General features: G+C 36.7%; 2 protein-coding genes across 2 annotated transcripts in view; one reads left to right on the forward strand and one right to left on the reverse strand.

Annotated features, from left to right (window-relative positions):
• LMBRD2 (LMBR1 domain containing 2) overlaps positions 1–14148 on the reverse strand; it is a 53460-nt gene extending 39312 nt beyond the window's left edge. Inside the window, exons 1-6 of the mRNA XM_012649408.1 lie at positions 13979–14148; positions 6582–6814; positions 6237–6334; positions 4770–4865; positions 1708–1875; positions 586–796 (exon numbers count right to left, since the gene is read on the reverse strand). Of these exons, the coding sequence (XP_012504862.1) occupies positions 586–796; positions 1708–1875; positions 4770–4865; positions 6237–6334; positions 6582–6755 (747 nt within the window). The 5' untranslated portion in view covers positions 6756–6814; positions 13979–14148. The remainder of the gene's footprint in view (positions 1–585; positions 797–1707; positions 1876–4769; positions 4866–6236; positions 6335–6581; positions 6815–13978) is intronic.
• Positions 14149–14254: 106 nt separating this feature from the next.
• SKP2 (S-phase kinase-associated protein 2, E3 ubiquitin protein ligase) overlaps positions 14255–14884 on the forward strand; it is a 30936-nt gene continuing 30306 nt past the window's right edge. Inside the window, exon 1 of the mRNA XM_012649908.1 lies at positions 14255–14538. Coding sequence (XP_012505362.1) covers positions 14495–14538 — 44 coding nt within the window. The 5' untranslated portion in view covers positions 14255–14494. The remainder of the gene's footprint in view (positions 14539–14884) is intronic.

The raw sequence follows: 14884 nt of genomic DNA on the forward strand, positions 1-14884 counted from the left end.
AAAATGTTATCATTTGTTGTATATTTTTATGTACATTATTGAAAATTATACTTTCACCAACTTATGAAGTTGGTTCAAGTCATCTAAATTTTACAAGTAAAATGAAGTGCCTTATCAACATTACAGACAAGAAACAAAACTTACAAATTCCTGTGCCAATTGTTCTTTAAAGAGGTTTCCAGACTTGGTGAGACTACCTTGGGTCAAACCTTCAGGAATAAGAGTCCTCTGGTCATTATTTTCACTTCTACTATGTTAGGGTAACCATACAGCTTATCATTTAATCTAGGAGACTTTGGGCAATAAAAAAGGTCACTATTAAAAGTTACCCCAAGACAAAATGCATAGTCCTACACTATTGGATGTATTTTCCCTGGATCTTTGTCAGTTAGAAGATGGATATGACACCTCATGAGGCTGAACTGCCAATAAGAAGTCATTCTGGATGAGACATCAAGAAGGACCGCACACCACCAAATCTGCAGTCTGAAGCCCATCAATGTGCTACCAAAAAGAAACCAAAAGTAACAAAAAGGAGATGCATACAATTGGTGACTACTGCTTGTAAGGTTTAAACTTCCTTACCTCCATGACATCCTCTAAATTCTCTTCTGCATCTGCTTTCTCTGTCATCAGTTTGGCTGCCTTAAAGTAAGTTTTCATAAGTAGATAACCCCTTTTTGCTCCATTCCAGTATGACCGAGGAATTTCCACCAAGCCATACCCCAACAACAACACAAGAAGAAACAGACCCCATGTATTTGCAGCAGCTATCCCAATTGTCTGAAGTTGATTCCTAAGACAGAAAAACATATGCAGATAGCTGTGATAAACATATTTTCCTACAAAAATGTGAAACGAAACTAACTAGTATCAAATGTTTTTTCAGAAAACAATTACCCTAAAGGATGGATAAGATTTTATATGAAAAAATTAGACCTTCAAATTCTCAGCTACTCTTTTAGTAACAGCAGATAATCTGCATATTTTAATGGAAAAATAAAATGTAATTGCAGAAATGGACTTTAACACAGCAAACACTGCTTCAGAATCTAGAATGATTCATGGCAAAAATATGTATATATTGTCCCAAAGAAAATATTTTCCATTAGGTGCTTTCTTATTCAATATTAACCAAAAGAAACCCGGAAAATTTTTAAATTAACTTGTGTTCAAGTTGATATACACAAGTCTCAGGAATGCAACAGTGAGGCCTATCACTGCTACTCTATTTCTAAATTTTCAGACCTACCTCTTCACATATATAACAAAACAAATCATAAGTATAAAATAGATTTCAATTTTATTGAAATATCTAAGACAACATTAAGAACAAATATGCCCCAAACTACAGCAAGAACAAAAAGAAAAAAATATTCACAAGTTCTAATGAAAAATAAAAACAGATATTTTATCATATATACAATTTGAAATTCTACCCAAAAATCATTAGAGTTATTGCCTTTAATATATAGCTATTAGACAAAGCATAAATCCTTTGCCTAAAAGCTATATTTAAAGATGTTATTCCCTATTTTCTTTCTTAGTAATATGAATTATTCAGATATTCTTTTTGGGGAATCTATAAAACATAGAACAATATGTTTCTCAATCAAATGTCTGTTTACTTGCATATATGAGATAAAAATGAATTTTTAAAAGTACAAACATACACAAAAGCAATGCTAAGAATACTATTTTTCTTACCATTCTAAATGCAAATGTGGGTTTACAGCTACATAAATTAAAAATGCTCCAAATATCAGCAAATAGGTGCCATAATAGATTGCATTCTCAATCAGTGCAGTTTTGATCTTTCCAGTGATAGAAAACCCTCCTGATCTTGCATATGACTGCATAAACGGTAAGAGAATCCTAGACAGATGGAAAAAATGATTTAAAAAATTTTAAAAATTGATGTCTATATAATCTCAAAAGACCAGAATTTTAATGTATAGTTCTTCTCATTAATAAATATAATTATTAATACTGAATAAATTACAATAGATGATTATTTTTGTAATATTAACTTTTAGGAAAAGCAAAGGCTATGAGGCAAGGGAGAGCAAGGCACAATACCGGGAGTAAAGCAGGCCAGAATGCCTAGTAGAGAATGCAACAGTGTGATAACTAAAGAGCAGTCTAAATTAGGCCTTTAAAGCCTTTATGAAGAATTTGGACTGAAGGAATAATGAGGAAATATCTTCTTTAACATAAAGGAGACATGACCAAATTTTAGTTTTCTAAGACTTCAGCATGGAGACTGGACTGACAGGGAACAAAACTGGAACTAGCTGAGAAGGTTAAGGGTGATGGTGGTGGTAATAAGAAGCAGGAAGGGAGAAATTGGTTGTCAACATACTGACTTTGAAATAGTACCTAGGAGGTGTCCAAGATGAGTTGCACAGGACGTAGCTGGCTATCCAGCTTCAGAGTTCAGAAAAGAGGACTAGAAATACAAACAGATTCCAGAGTCATTACCATATCAATGGTACTGATACGGCATCGGTAGATGAGACCTGAAAGGATGAGTATATAGAATGTGAAGGAAAGAACTGAGACAGACCCCTGAGAATTATCGACTTTTAAGGGAGACGTAGTGAAATAGAAAGAGGAAGAACCAGGAAAGATGACTGAAACAGAACAGAAGTGGAGCAAGGAAGAAAACCAAGGAGTATATGGAGTGGAAATTGGGAGAAGAAAGTGTTTGAAAGTGGAGAAAGTAAACAATAGAATCAAATGCTGTCAAGAGGAGAAGTAAATTCAGGACTTGTATGTGTGAGTGGTGGAGGGGGAGTAGAAGACAGAAAACTATGGGTTGAAGGACAAGCAAACAATGAGCAAATGGAGGTAACAAACAGAGAGAATTTAAGAAGTTTGGCTGGGTAGGATAAACTAGGGTATCAACATAAAATGGAGTATTTTACAGTAATGAAAAGAACAGAAAATGGATACATACAACACAGCATAGATGAATGTCCCAAATATGCAAGCAAAGAGAGATGCAAAAAAGTTCATACTGTGTAACTCCACATTTATGCAGTTGACAAGTAGGCGAAACTAATCTATGATGATGGAAGTCAGAATCACGGTTACCTTTGTGGGGGGACGACTGGAGGTGGAAGCAAGAGGGAGGCTTCTGGGGGCATTGTTAATGTTCTATATCATCATTTGAGAGTGCTGGTGTATGGGTGTATTCACTTTAAAAAAAAGTTAAACTAAACATAATCTGTGAACTTTTCAGTACAAATTTATACTTCAGTTGAAAAAAAAAGTCTCCCAAAAATATTTCGTTGTGATGAGGTCAACAAGGTAGAGACTGGAAAGGGATTTAAGTTGAGAGACTTTTTGTTCCTTTTTTTTTTTTGAGACAGAGTCTTGGTTTATCACCCCGGCTAGAGTACAGTGATGTCATCACAGCTCACAGCAACCTCAAACTCCTGGGCTCAAGCGATCCTCCTGCCTCAGCCTCCCAAGAAGCTCAGACTACAGGCGCACACCATCATGCCCAGCTAATTTTTCTATTTTTTGTAGAGATAGGGTCTCTGTGTTGCCCAACCTGGTCTTCAACTCCTGGCCTCAAGAGATCCTTCCACCTCAGCCTCTCAAAGTGCTGGGATTACAGGCGTGAGCCACCGCGCCCAGCCCCTTTTTTTCTTTTTAAAGGATGAGAGAACTGTGCATGCTTTGTTGAAACTGGAAGCTATATGTCTATAACAAAAGCTGAAGGAGAGGAATCTATATTTCAGCAAGAAGGATTAGCTTTAACAAGAGTGATTCTTCCATCCTTGAAGGGTAAGGAAGAAAAGATGGGCAGGTAGGTAGGTCTGTTGGTGAGAACCTGAAAGAACTGCTATCTGATGACTTCTGTTTTCACTGTACGGTAGAAATAAAGTCAAGTCATCTGCTAAGAGTAAAGGTGATTTTTTTTTTCTTTTAGGGAATAGGGGAGAGAGAGAGCCACAAAGGGGACAGCAGTTTGAAGTCACTAGAAATGTTTGTTGTAGAGAATGGAGAGCAAGCAAACTAAAGAAACAAAGAAGGAAACTCTGGCAACGCTGAAGGCCAAGTTGAATTTAAGAAGCATGATTTTAGAGAGGCACTACCCTACTCTGCTGTGTGATTTTTCTCCTGCAATGATCACTACCTCCAGTTTTAGAGCTTAGTTGTTTGTAGAATACCTGTGAGATGCTCAGTGGGCAGTGGGGTACTGTGAGTCTGGCACGCAGCAGAAAGATAAAGCTGTGGGGGAAAAGATTCGGAATGCATTACTGGTCAATGAGATCATGGCTATAATTACAGCTACACAGGAAGAGTAAGACAACAAGATGACCAAAGATGGGACTCTAGGGAAGACCAATATTTAGGAAATAGGCCACAGAAATGGAGCCCATAAAGGAAATTCAGAAGGTTGGGCTAAGCAGATAGAAAGAAAACCAAGGGATAATGATGACCTTAGCAAGAGCAATTTCATATAATAATGGGTCTGGAAGAAGACTGGATTGAAGGTCAAGAGAGAGGCAACAATTGGAGGGAAACAGTGACAAGAAAAACTTTATTTCTATTTTCTATTTTTTGTTTGCCTGGTTTTTCTTTTCTTTTTTCTCTTTTAAGATAGGAAATACTTGAGCCAGAAGAAAGGGAGAAGATACAGATTTTTTTAAAAAAGCGACATAAATTCCAAAATATGAACATTCACTGAAAAGTAACCACATTTTATTTTTACTTTAGCCAAAACTTTAAAAGTTTTATCCTTCACTGCCACTTACCATGTTAAAAACTGTGATGTCCAATATACCACCCTCCAGAAAATTGGCATGATTCCATCAGGAATGTAACTCCATGGCTTGAAACATGGATGTTGGCTGTTGAATGAAAATTTGAAGCCAATTAATCATAAATAATGACTACTTCAATTATACAATTGATGTACATGTGACAAAGTTAATTTTCAGACTCAAATTTTAAATTATTGATTCTAACTCAAAAGTTCATGAAAAACTTAAAATGCAAAGCTATCAAACTAAAAAGAAAAACTGCACACACAAAGAGAACAAAACAGTTTGTTCTAGAGAGGAATGCCATTTAAGTTTTCAATATTTAGTGTATTTTTGGTCATTGAGCAAAAAGAGGACTTAATGTTCAACTAATAGACTAAAAACGCAACAGTCTTTAAAAAGCAAATGTATCATGAAATCAAATCTCTAATGATTACCTTTAAAATACACACTCACCCCATTTATAGAGCTGGTTATTTTATTTATTTACTTATTTTTGCAGGGAGTGGTGCAGGTAAGACATGAGGCAATTAATCCCTGAAAACTGGAATGCTAATTAAATCAGTCACGGCTGGGCGCAGTGGCTCACGCCTATAATCCTAGCACTCTGGGAGGCGAGGCGGGTGGATCGCTCAAGGTCAGGAGTTCGAGACCAGCCTGACCAAGAGCGAGACCCCCGTCTCTACTAAAAAATAGAAAGAAATGATCTGGACAAATATTATATATAGAAAAAATTAGCCGGGCATGGCGGTGCATGCCTGTAGTCCCAGCTACTCGGGAGGCTGAGGCAGTAGGATCTCCTGAGCCCAGGAGTTTGAGGTTGCTGTGAGCTAGGCTGACGCCACGGCACTCACTCTAGCCCGGCAATGCAGTGAGACTCTGTCTCAAAAAAAAAAAAAAAAAAAAAAAATCAGTCACTATGTATCATAACTCCTATGGAGATAGATGCCAGCATCTATAATTGTTTGAATTATATAACCTTTTGACAGTTTTAAGTTTATTCATTCTTGATCTATAACTATAATGCTTTCAGAGGATGTACAATATGGAAAGAATACCATAAATACAGAATAACGTCTTTGTACTTTATTACAACCTTGTAAAATAGCCAAAAGAGAAAATGCATGCCCCATTTTTTAGATATGAGATGGGCTGAGAGGAAAAGTATATCTTGGAAGTCACATACTTAGTAAAGAAGAACCAGGACTAAAAATTCAGGTCTTCTTCAAGTTTCTCACTACCGTCTGCTGAAAGGCCTGTGCACCAATAAATATTTAAAATGTAGCCTTAAATAAAACACAATGTAATAAAGTCTACTAGTGAAAAATAGAGGTGGGGGGATCAGTAGAGAATGAGCATAACTCTTACAAATATAAAATCTGAATGATAAAAACTGACTATTTTAAAATAGTTCTCCCTTTACAATATTTATATTTAAAAAAAAAAGAAAGGAAATACCTTGGCATGGGGTTAGCAGTTGCATACAATCCTGTAACGTTGCTACTTTCAGGAGGGCTTGAATTTGCAGCAGCATGCTTGCACCGGTTGTATATTGTCTAAAGCAATGAAGGTTTAAAAATGAGAATCAAAAGGTTACCAAGTAACTGGAGTTTATAAATCTCTCTACCCAAACTTACCTTTCTGGCTATCCTTTTTAATGATTAAATTTCTAAGATAACATCTAAATTCAAAATATAAGTATAACCATATATAATTTAGCTGTCTTAAGAAATAACATTATTTCAAATATGCTGTATGACTACAATTGTCTTTTAAATTGTGAAAATGAGTTTCACCCCTTACCGTACTAACATCCAGAGGCAGTATGAAGACAATAAGAAAGCAGAGATACCAAGCAAGCAGCGTTCCAACAATTACCAGTCTATGCTGTTTCTTAAAGTCTCCATATCGATGAAGAAGAAATAATGCCAGAAAAAAGACAAAAACAATCTCAAGTCCCAAAGCTGCACCGCTCATTATTGAATGTTCACTCTAACCAAGGTTATTCATGTACAGGTCGGGACCATATCTGTAAACTGAAAATAATACAAAATCAAAATGCAACATTAACATTGGAAATGACCATTTGGAAATTTCCTAAATATTTATTAATGTAATAAACTCTTTGAAAACTGTTATGCTTCACATTGGACTATGAATTTCTTTTTTTACCGCACTCCAGGATTATTAATTAGATGAAAAGGGTAATTCCTATCCTCAAGTACTCACATTTTATTTTTTAAAGCACACCTTAAAATTTTCACATATATTATATTTTCCCAAAAAAGTTATTTTAACAAAAATAACACTAGTTCTTAAGATATTACAAATTAAGAAATTCTTAACACTAGATGTGAACAGTTTCAATACAGTGTCATTTGGAGTTTGTTTCTTAATGCTATAAATTCTAACAGAACATTTTCTACAAATAAGCTATTGACTAGATCCTAGGAAATTACATACTTAGTAAAATAAATTTTTCTAAGATCATCCATACCCCATAATTTGATTTTCTAAAAGAGAGGGAGTAATAGACAGAAAGACAGAGGCCATTTGAAAGTAACCTTTCCTTTGTTTAAAACAGTATTTTTCATTTGTGTTAATTTTGCCTAACAACTCAACTTTCCTGACATGAAATTCTCATTCATTTACTGCTTCACAAAATACACTTACACTTCTCATTATCTACATAAGTCTTATTTTCTTTAAAGAAAGTTACTTTACCTATTTTATACACAGAAAATTTATCACTGATCATTAAATAAAGTCATACATTTGAAAATATTCTTAATTATAAAAGCTGATAATACAGATATCAGCAAATGGCTTGATATCCCTGTACTCCTAAATAAAAAAAATTACCTTTATGGACTACACTATTCCAAGGAATTGATTAATATCTTAACATAGAGAATCGAGACTGTGATGTAACCTAATAACATATAATAAGGCAGAATAAAATATTTCAAATCAACAAATATCCCCAACCAAAACTACTTATAAAAAGAACACAGAAAGTCTGAGACTTTAACAGGGTAAATGTAAATTCGTATAGGAAATATTCCTATATGAAATATCATAAACAAAACGCACATTTAATAAACTATTTTCTTCACCATTTCTTTATATTATTGTAGCTTCTTTCCATTCCTCTGTGCATTTCAACCTAAAATTAAACACTTTCATCACTCTGTCCCCTTATCTTCCTAGTTTTCTTCACCATACTTATCCATATGATATAATGCACATTCTTTATATTTATTAATTGCCCCCGACATGTCCCCCCTTCCTCTATAGACTCTATGAGAGTAGAGACTTGACTACTTTATTCAGTACTATATTCCAAGTCTCCAATTAGTATCTAGTATATAGTAATAATAAGAAATATTTGTTGGATGAATAAAAAAATGAATAAAAACATTACTGCATACTTCAGTATATACAGTATTTTTATATTAAGCCTTTACAACTCAAAAGGCTTAAAACTCTGCATATTACCAACTATTACTCAAACTTTCAAATTTTATATTCTATGAAAAAACTAATACCACTACAACAAGAGTAAGGTGAATCTTATTTTAAAGCCAAGCACAGATTAAGAAGTTAGCTGAAAGCTATGTAATAGAATGTGCTGATGACAACTATTACCACCTTTAGGATCCAGCTTTAAAAGTCATTCAATGTGGGTTTAAATATATTATCTGAAAATCCCTTCATGATTTGACCTAGATACTGACTTACCTGAAATTGTCCAGTGCAAGGAATATAACAATCATAGGAAAAAAAGATTAAATACTAGAGATTACCAAAGAAATGCTAAATAAAGTATGGCAGAGCCAGATGATGGAATATTACTATAGTACAAAAAGTGATGTTTGTTAAGATTGTTTAATAACATTAGAAAATTACCCAAAATTAATTGAAATATATATATTCTTATATAATATGCAAAAAAGAATAAGATAACAATGAAATATATGAAAACTTTAATAATAAGTGGTAAGATTATGGGCATAAGCAAACAAAAAAATCAGTTAGAAACTTGCCATACCCATTACTTATTTTTCCTACAGCTCTCAATTTCTCATTCATAGTACTTTAAAAAGTTATAGATGAATAAACAGATTTATGGATCCTTTATTCTAGTAATAAATGATTTGGTTACATCTTTTCCCATACTCAGTGTATTAGTTTCCTCTTGCTGCTGTAACATTACCACAAACTTAGTGACTTAAAACAAAACCCATTTATTATCTCATAGTTTCTGTGGGTCAGAAGTCCAAGCAGTGTGGCTCAACTGTATTCTCCGCTTAGAATCTCATGAGATTAAAATCAAGGTGTCAGCTGGTTTGCATTTCTGTCTGGAGAAGAATCATTTCCAAGCTCATTCAGGCTGTTTGCAAAACTCAGCTATCTATGGTTATGGCACTGAGATCCCTGATTCCTTGCAAGCCTGGCATTTGCTCTTAGCTCTAGAGGCCTCTCTCCAGTCTTTGTATGTGACCCTATATATCTTTATTGTTTTAATTGTATACATTTAAGGTGTACAATATGCTGTTTTTATATACTGTACATATGCATGGTGAAATGATTACTATACTCAAGCAAATTAACATACCCATCTCCGCACATACTTTGTGTGTCCGTGTGTGTGTGTGTGTGTGTGTGTGTGTGTGTGTGTGTCTGTGTATATAGTACTCTCTGTTTTTCAGGGCTCCTCTGATTACACTGGGCCCACCTAGATAATCTGATCATTTTACTGGTTCTAGAGATTAGGGCATAGTCACCTTCAGAGGTCTATTACTCTGTTTACCACATCATCTACTTCTGTTCAGGATGAACTCTGTTGCCTTGTTATGACCAAGGTTAGGACTAGTAGTCTCATGAAATTGGAGATAAAAATTGGGGATTTTCTAAGCTAAGATGAGAAAATAACCGTTTTAAAGCCCATATCTTTAACCTTGTACCTAAAGTCAAATAAGGAGTTGCAAGGTTTAGGGGAGAAAGAGGGAGAAGGAGAGGGAAGGGCAAGATTATGATGGAGGCAAATCAAAATTCAGTTCCATATGATTAGCAATGAAAAGGAAACTTTAGGTTGACATTAGCACCACAGCAGCAAAAGTTGGTTTTACTCCAAATCAAAATGCCGATTCATTCATTCTATCAAATTTTAGTGTCTGATGTGCAGGCATATTGTATCCCGCAAAATACTGGCTCTGAAAGTCTTAAACATTTAAAAATTCAATCTTTCTCCAATCATCAAGATATTATTCAATATTACTTTCAAATGCTTTTATAATGGTTTCCTAATTAACATGTTAATGTTACTGAATTGGAGTAGTGTTTTCTGAGTACTTTATGGCTGATAATATTTCTTTTAGGCTAACCACACTTTGAGTGGAAACTTTGGAGATTAAGATAATTTTGGAATTTGAAGAATCCTAAATATTGAGGGGGGTAGAGGAAGAATTGGTAGCAATTGATTAGAACACAAACAAAACACTGACAAAAATTTTGCCAAAACCAAAGATTCTGAAACAGAATGAAAAATTTCTGAATAGAACCTAATGATTCATCAGACTGAGATACTGTTAACCTAAACATGTATTTTTACTCAGATATATGAAATAATAAAAACTAGGAAGCAACTCAAGATCCTAATAATGGAAACTCAAAAGAACCAGCACTAGAAGTGAATGATGAAGTTATCAGGTTTCTACCACCAATCAAAATGTAAATCTTCCAAACATAATCATTATTCTCATTTTAAAGATTTTGGGAATAGAGAGAGTCCAGTTCAGGATATAGAATACCACAAGAGACTATTACTCCAACTCTAAAAATGAAAAAATGTCATACTATTTTTTGAAGCCATCTAAGAGCTGAGTTGGCAAACCAACCTGGTAACCTGAATTCCCAAGTGTGACAAGCCCCTCTGAGGACAGTGGGAAACACAAACTGTTATGCCTCTGGCAAGGAATGAAGGGAAGAGGTAGCAACCATGTAAGCAGGTAAGTAAAAAACAACTGAAGTTTCAATGAATTCTTAAAGATTTCAGGTATAGCTATTGCCAAGACATTTTGATAGATGATAATCCTTAGAATCCTTCCTAATAACAAAATAATTTTAAAAAAAGGAATAGCTAACATTTATTTAGTATGCATTTACTAAATTCCATGCTAGTACCTACCATGCTTTATCAAATTAGACCTTGCAACTCAGTAAGAAAGGACTTTTAATATCCTTGCTTAGCAGAGAAAACAGCACAGAGAGTGTAACTAATTTGTCCAAGTTCCCTGAGCTAGTGAGTGGAAAAGCTGGGATTCAAATCAAGGCACCCTGACTACAGAGCCTGGATCACAATTACATGTCTCTTCTCCAATCCAGACATATTTTCTTAATGAAATTTAAATTGTTTAAAAAATTTATTTTGTTCAGTCTTCACAGGGGACAAATTAGAAACATTCTATTATTCATTTAGCTATATCAAGATAGAACACTAAGAAAGTCAAGTCATGTTTAATATAGAATTTAACTAAACCTTTTTACCTAACAGATAATACTGCCATTATTTCATTTCAGGGTAATATATGACTCTAATCTACATAGGAAAAGTAGAAAACTTGGTGCAAATTAGTTCTTGCCCCAATCTATCTATCACAGAGCATTAAATTGCAGAGAATCAAAGATCTACTTTAAAATTAATCGAAGGAAAAGGATCCCCTTGAAATTTGATTGGCAGATAGAAACTTCTTGCTATGTAATTGTTCTCAGCCTTTTGTTCCCCTAAGCTAAATAATATAAGAAAAAAAACTAAAGGAATTTTAGGATTTACTCCATGTTATGATGGAACTAAGGAAAAAGCACATCACCTTTCTATTTAAGTAGTATCTCTTTGCCATATTTGATTTCCAAAAATGGCACTAACATACTACTGAATATATATATATGCCTTGTAGTCAATTATGACGGTCAGTCCTTTTTGGCCCTTCCTATACCCTAATACTGATTATCTTGTAGTTATGCTGTGGTTTTTATTCTGCATAAATGATATGCACCCACACATCTTGTCTCACCCACGCATCTCATGTTGTATGGTGAACACTTTCCCAATTTACAAAGTCACTTTGAATTCTATCTGAAGCTTCCAAAGAGTACTAGGAATTACTTGCCCTAATGTCATTTGCAGTTATTTAAAAAAATGCATTAATAGTTGCTCTGTCCTGGATACTGATCTAATAAGTCTAGTTCTGGAAATAAGGTATATCTCTTATTAAAATGGAACATGGGGTACACTGAGTAAAATTAAGTAAGATAAATCAGAAAAATGGAATATATCAGTAGCAACCACAACATAGTTCTTTAAGCGACTAGACAGCAATTTCCACATAGCCAGTAATCTTAAATCTTCAATGGACACAATTCCTTATACTAAAAACAATTGTATGTACTAATTTAAACTTTTATTTACTATATTAAGAGAATAGCCATGATTAGAAGGAATGTGAAAGAAAAGAAAGAGAAGGAAGAAAGGACGGAAGGGAAGGGAAGGGAAGGGAAAGGAAAGGAGGAAGGAAATAAAGGAAAGAGAGAAAGAAATTATTCCCATATTAGCAAACTGAAGTATTTCTGTTACCAGGGCAAACTGTTAATGAAATCTAACGCAGTATTAAAAGACTGATTTTCAAAGTTGACAGGCTCTCCCTGAAGTCCAAGAAAGGACCTTGTGTCCATTAATTCAGATATTACAAGTATTCTAGTTCTCAGAGGACTCCTAGCTAAACCCTACACAGAACATAAATACTTCTCATCTTTAATTTAGAATCATCCTACCTATTATAACTTCCTATCTATGAGATCTATATCTGAAGTGGCCGCTCAGAATTTTGTATCTCAAAACTGTTTATTCTCATCATGGCATCATAAATTTATTTTATTTATTCTTTCTCCTCCATTAGTGTACAGCTCCCTCTGTCTTGTTCACTTTCCTGAAGGAGACTATAGAAAGGAGACAGATTCAAACAAAGGCAACTGCTTTCTTCTTAGCCAAAGTAACATCAGAGTAACTGTGAAAATCAGGATATTGCATTTGAAAATATTTTTCCATTTAACATTAGTTTACTGACATGTGAACACTCTGCCTAGTATTTTTCGCCTAGTTTCAATCAAAATCAATTTGTGAACAGATCCCTTCTTTACACCAATCTCACCTACTTTCAAAAACAAACTAAAGGTTCATGAATTCCTTCCTATCAAGAAGCAGTTACTTTTCAAGATACGGACCAAGCTTGAAATAAATACATACCTGGGCAAGAGAGGTTTAATTTCACTATAGAAGGAATCATTTTTTCAGAGAAATAGAGGGTAAGTCATACAGCATTACTGAATATTGCACTACGTGATAGCCTGCTTACTTCTGAACTTTACAAATCCTCTTCATTTTTATAAGGGTTGGAATTCACCCACTTTCCCCCTTCCACTGTTTTCCTGGGGCCACAGTTGTAGTATAGTTTGCACAATGGATTTCGCATGGTCATCCTACCCGGAACACGGCACGGTCCCTACTTTAAAAACCCCCAAACTCTTCTCGATTTTAGGCGGCGACGCAAACAGATGTAGCGGGTTGAACCAGAACAAGCAACCAATGGCTTTGCTAGTGGCCCCCTGCGTTACACCGGTAAAGCCCTTTGCAAAACACAGTCCCTTTATTTCCATTTATGAGGCTTGTCAAGGCTGCAAGGGGATGCGCAACCTTCCCACCGCACAAAGGACCACCTGGGGTCACCGGCTCCCCTAACATTAAACCACAGCCTCTCGTTCGAACTGCACTTTAGTTTACAAACCACTTTCACACGTCTAATCTGATTTGATCCTCGCTCCAAGCCTGTGATATGTGCATCGTTGTCGTGCCTATTTTACATATGAGGGAAGGATCCTGTCCACAGACCCAGTCCTAAGGGCCGCCCTCTCCCCTCCCCGGTGGAGGAAGAAGCTTCCTGTCAAAGAGAAGAGCAGGTATGACGCCCGCGGCTCGCAGCCTCTCACTTGGCGAGACAGGCCACTGCCTCTACTCAGCAACCTAGGACGTAGGCCCCGCGGCAGCACCCGCTCGGGATCTCCCGGGTCCCCTCCATGTCCGCCTAGGCTCGGCTCTGGACCCCAGACCCCAAAACGCGTCCCGTGTTCCCCTTGAGGCTCACCGTCCGATCTCGCCAGACAGCGTCTGGAAGGGACCGGGAAAGTCGGTGTCCGCCACAGCCGTCCTGGGTCTGGGACCCACGCTCGGAGGCGACAGCCGTGGCGGTCACCAGAAGGCCTGCGGGCTCCCGGGAAAGGAAAACCCGTCCACAGTCAAGCGGCTGACATGTCCCAGTCAGCCTCAGCACCGCCCGCTTCCGCCTCGCCGCCTCCGGGAGGGCCAACCAACCCCGCACCCGCGGGAGGTTGTGGGTATCTCGAAGGCGGGCAAAGCTGCGAGGGAAGGAAGTAGTGACGAGCTAGTCAGACTACGAGACAGGGCAGGAACTACAATTCCCAGCAGGCTGAGGGGCCGCGGATGGCGGCCGCGAAGGAGAGCGGGCAGAGCAGCCCTGCGCGCGCGGCGGGGATGGAACGTTACTAGAGTTCGCGGGTCTAGCTATTAGGGACTGGAGCTGCACGCCTGGAGCCTCCGCGCGCCAAAGCGGGAATCCGGTAGGCGGGCAGCTCTGCAATTAATGCACGTATTTAAAACTCCCGAACCTGTGGACGCCATGCACAGGTAAACCGTGCAAAAAGAGGCAGTGCAGGAATAGGACTGTCTTAATTCTTTTAGGCCGCGAATATTGCTACTTGCTAATATTGTTACTAATACTGTTATGTGGATGGTTGCTTAGCCCCTTCTTGGGGAAAGTGTGGATGGATGAATGCTTTAGTGCGGGGGTCTGCGTGCGGTTTTATTTGGCTTCTCTAATTGGGCTTTCCTGTTACCGTTTTCAATCACTGTGTGATTGCCCTCCCTCTTTTCTTGTCTGTTCCCTCCACTGGAAGAAATTCTTGAGGCCTTCTGCATGATCGTAAATCAAAAAGCCTTTTTTGATATGTTCTGTCATTTCCTTTTTAATTCT

Source organism: Propithecus coquereli, unplaced genomic scaffold (genome assembly GCF_000956105.1).
Source record: "Propithecus coquereli isolate 6110/MARCELLA unplaced genomic scaffold, Pcoq_1.0 Scaffold110, whole genome shotgun sequence".
Classification (NCBI taxonomy): domain Eukaryota; kingdom Metazoa; phylum Chordata; class Mammalia; order Primates; family Indriidae; genus Propithecus; species Propithecus coquereli.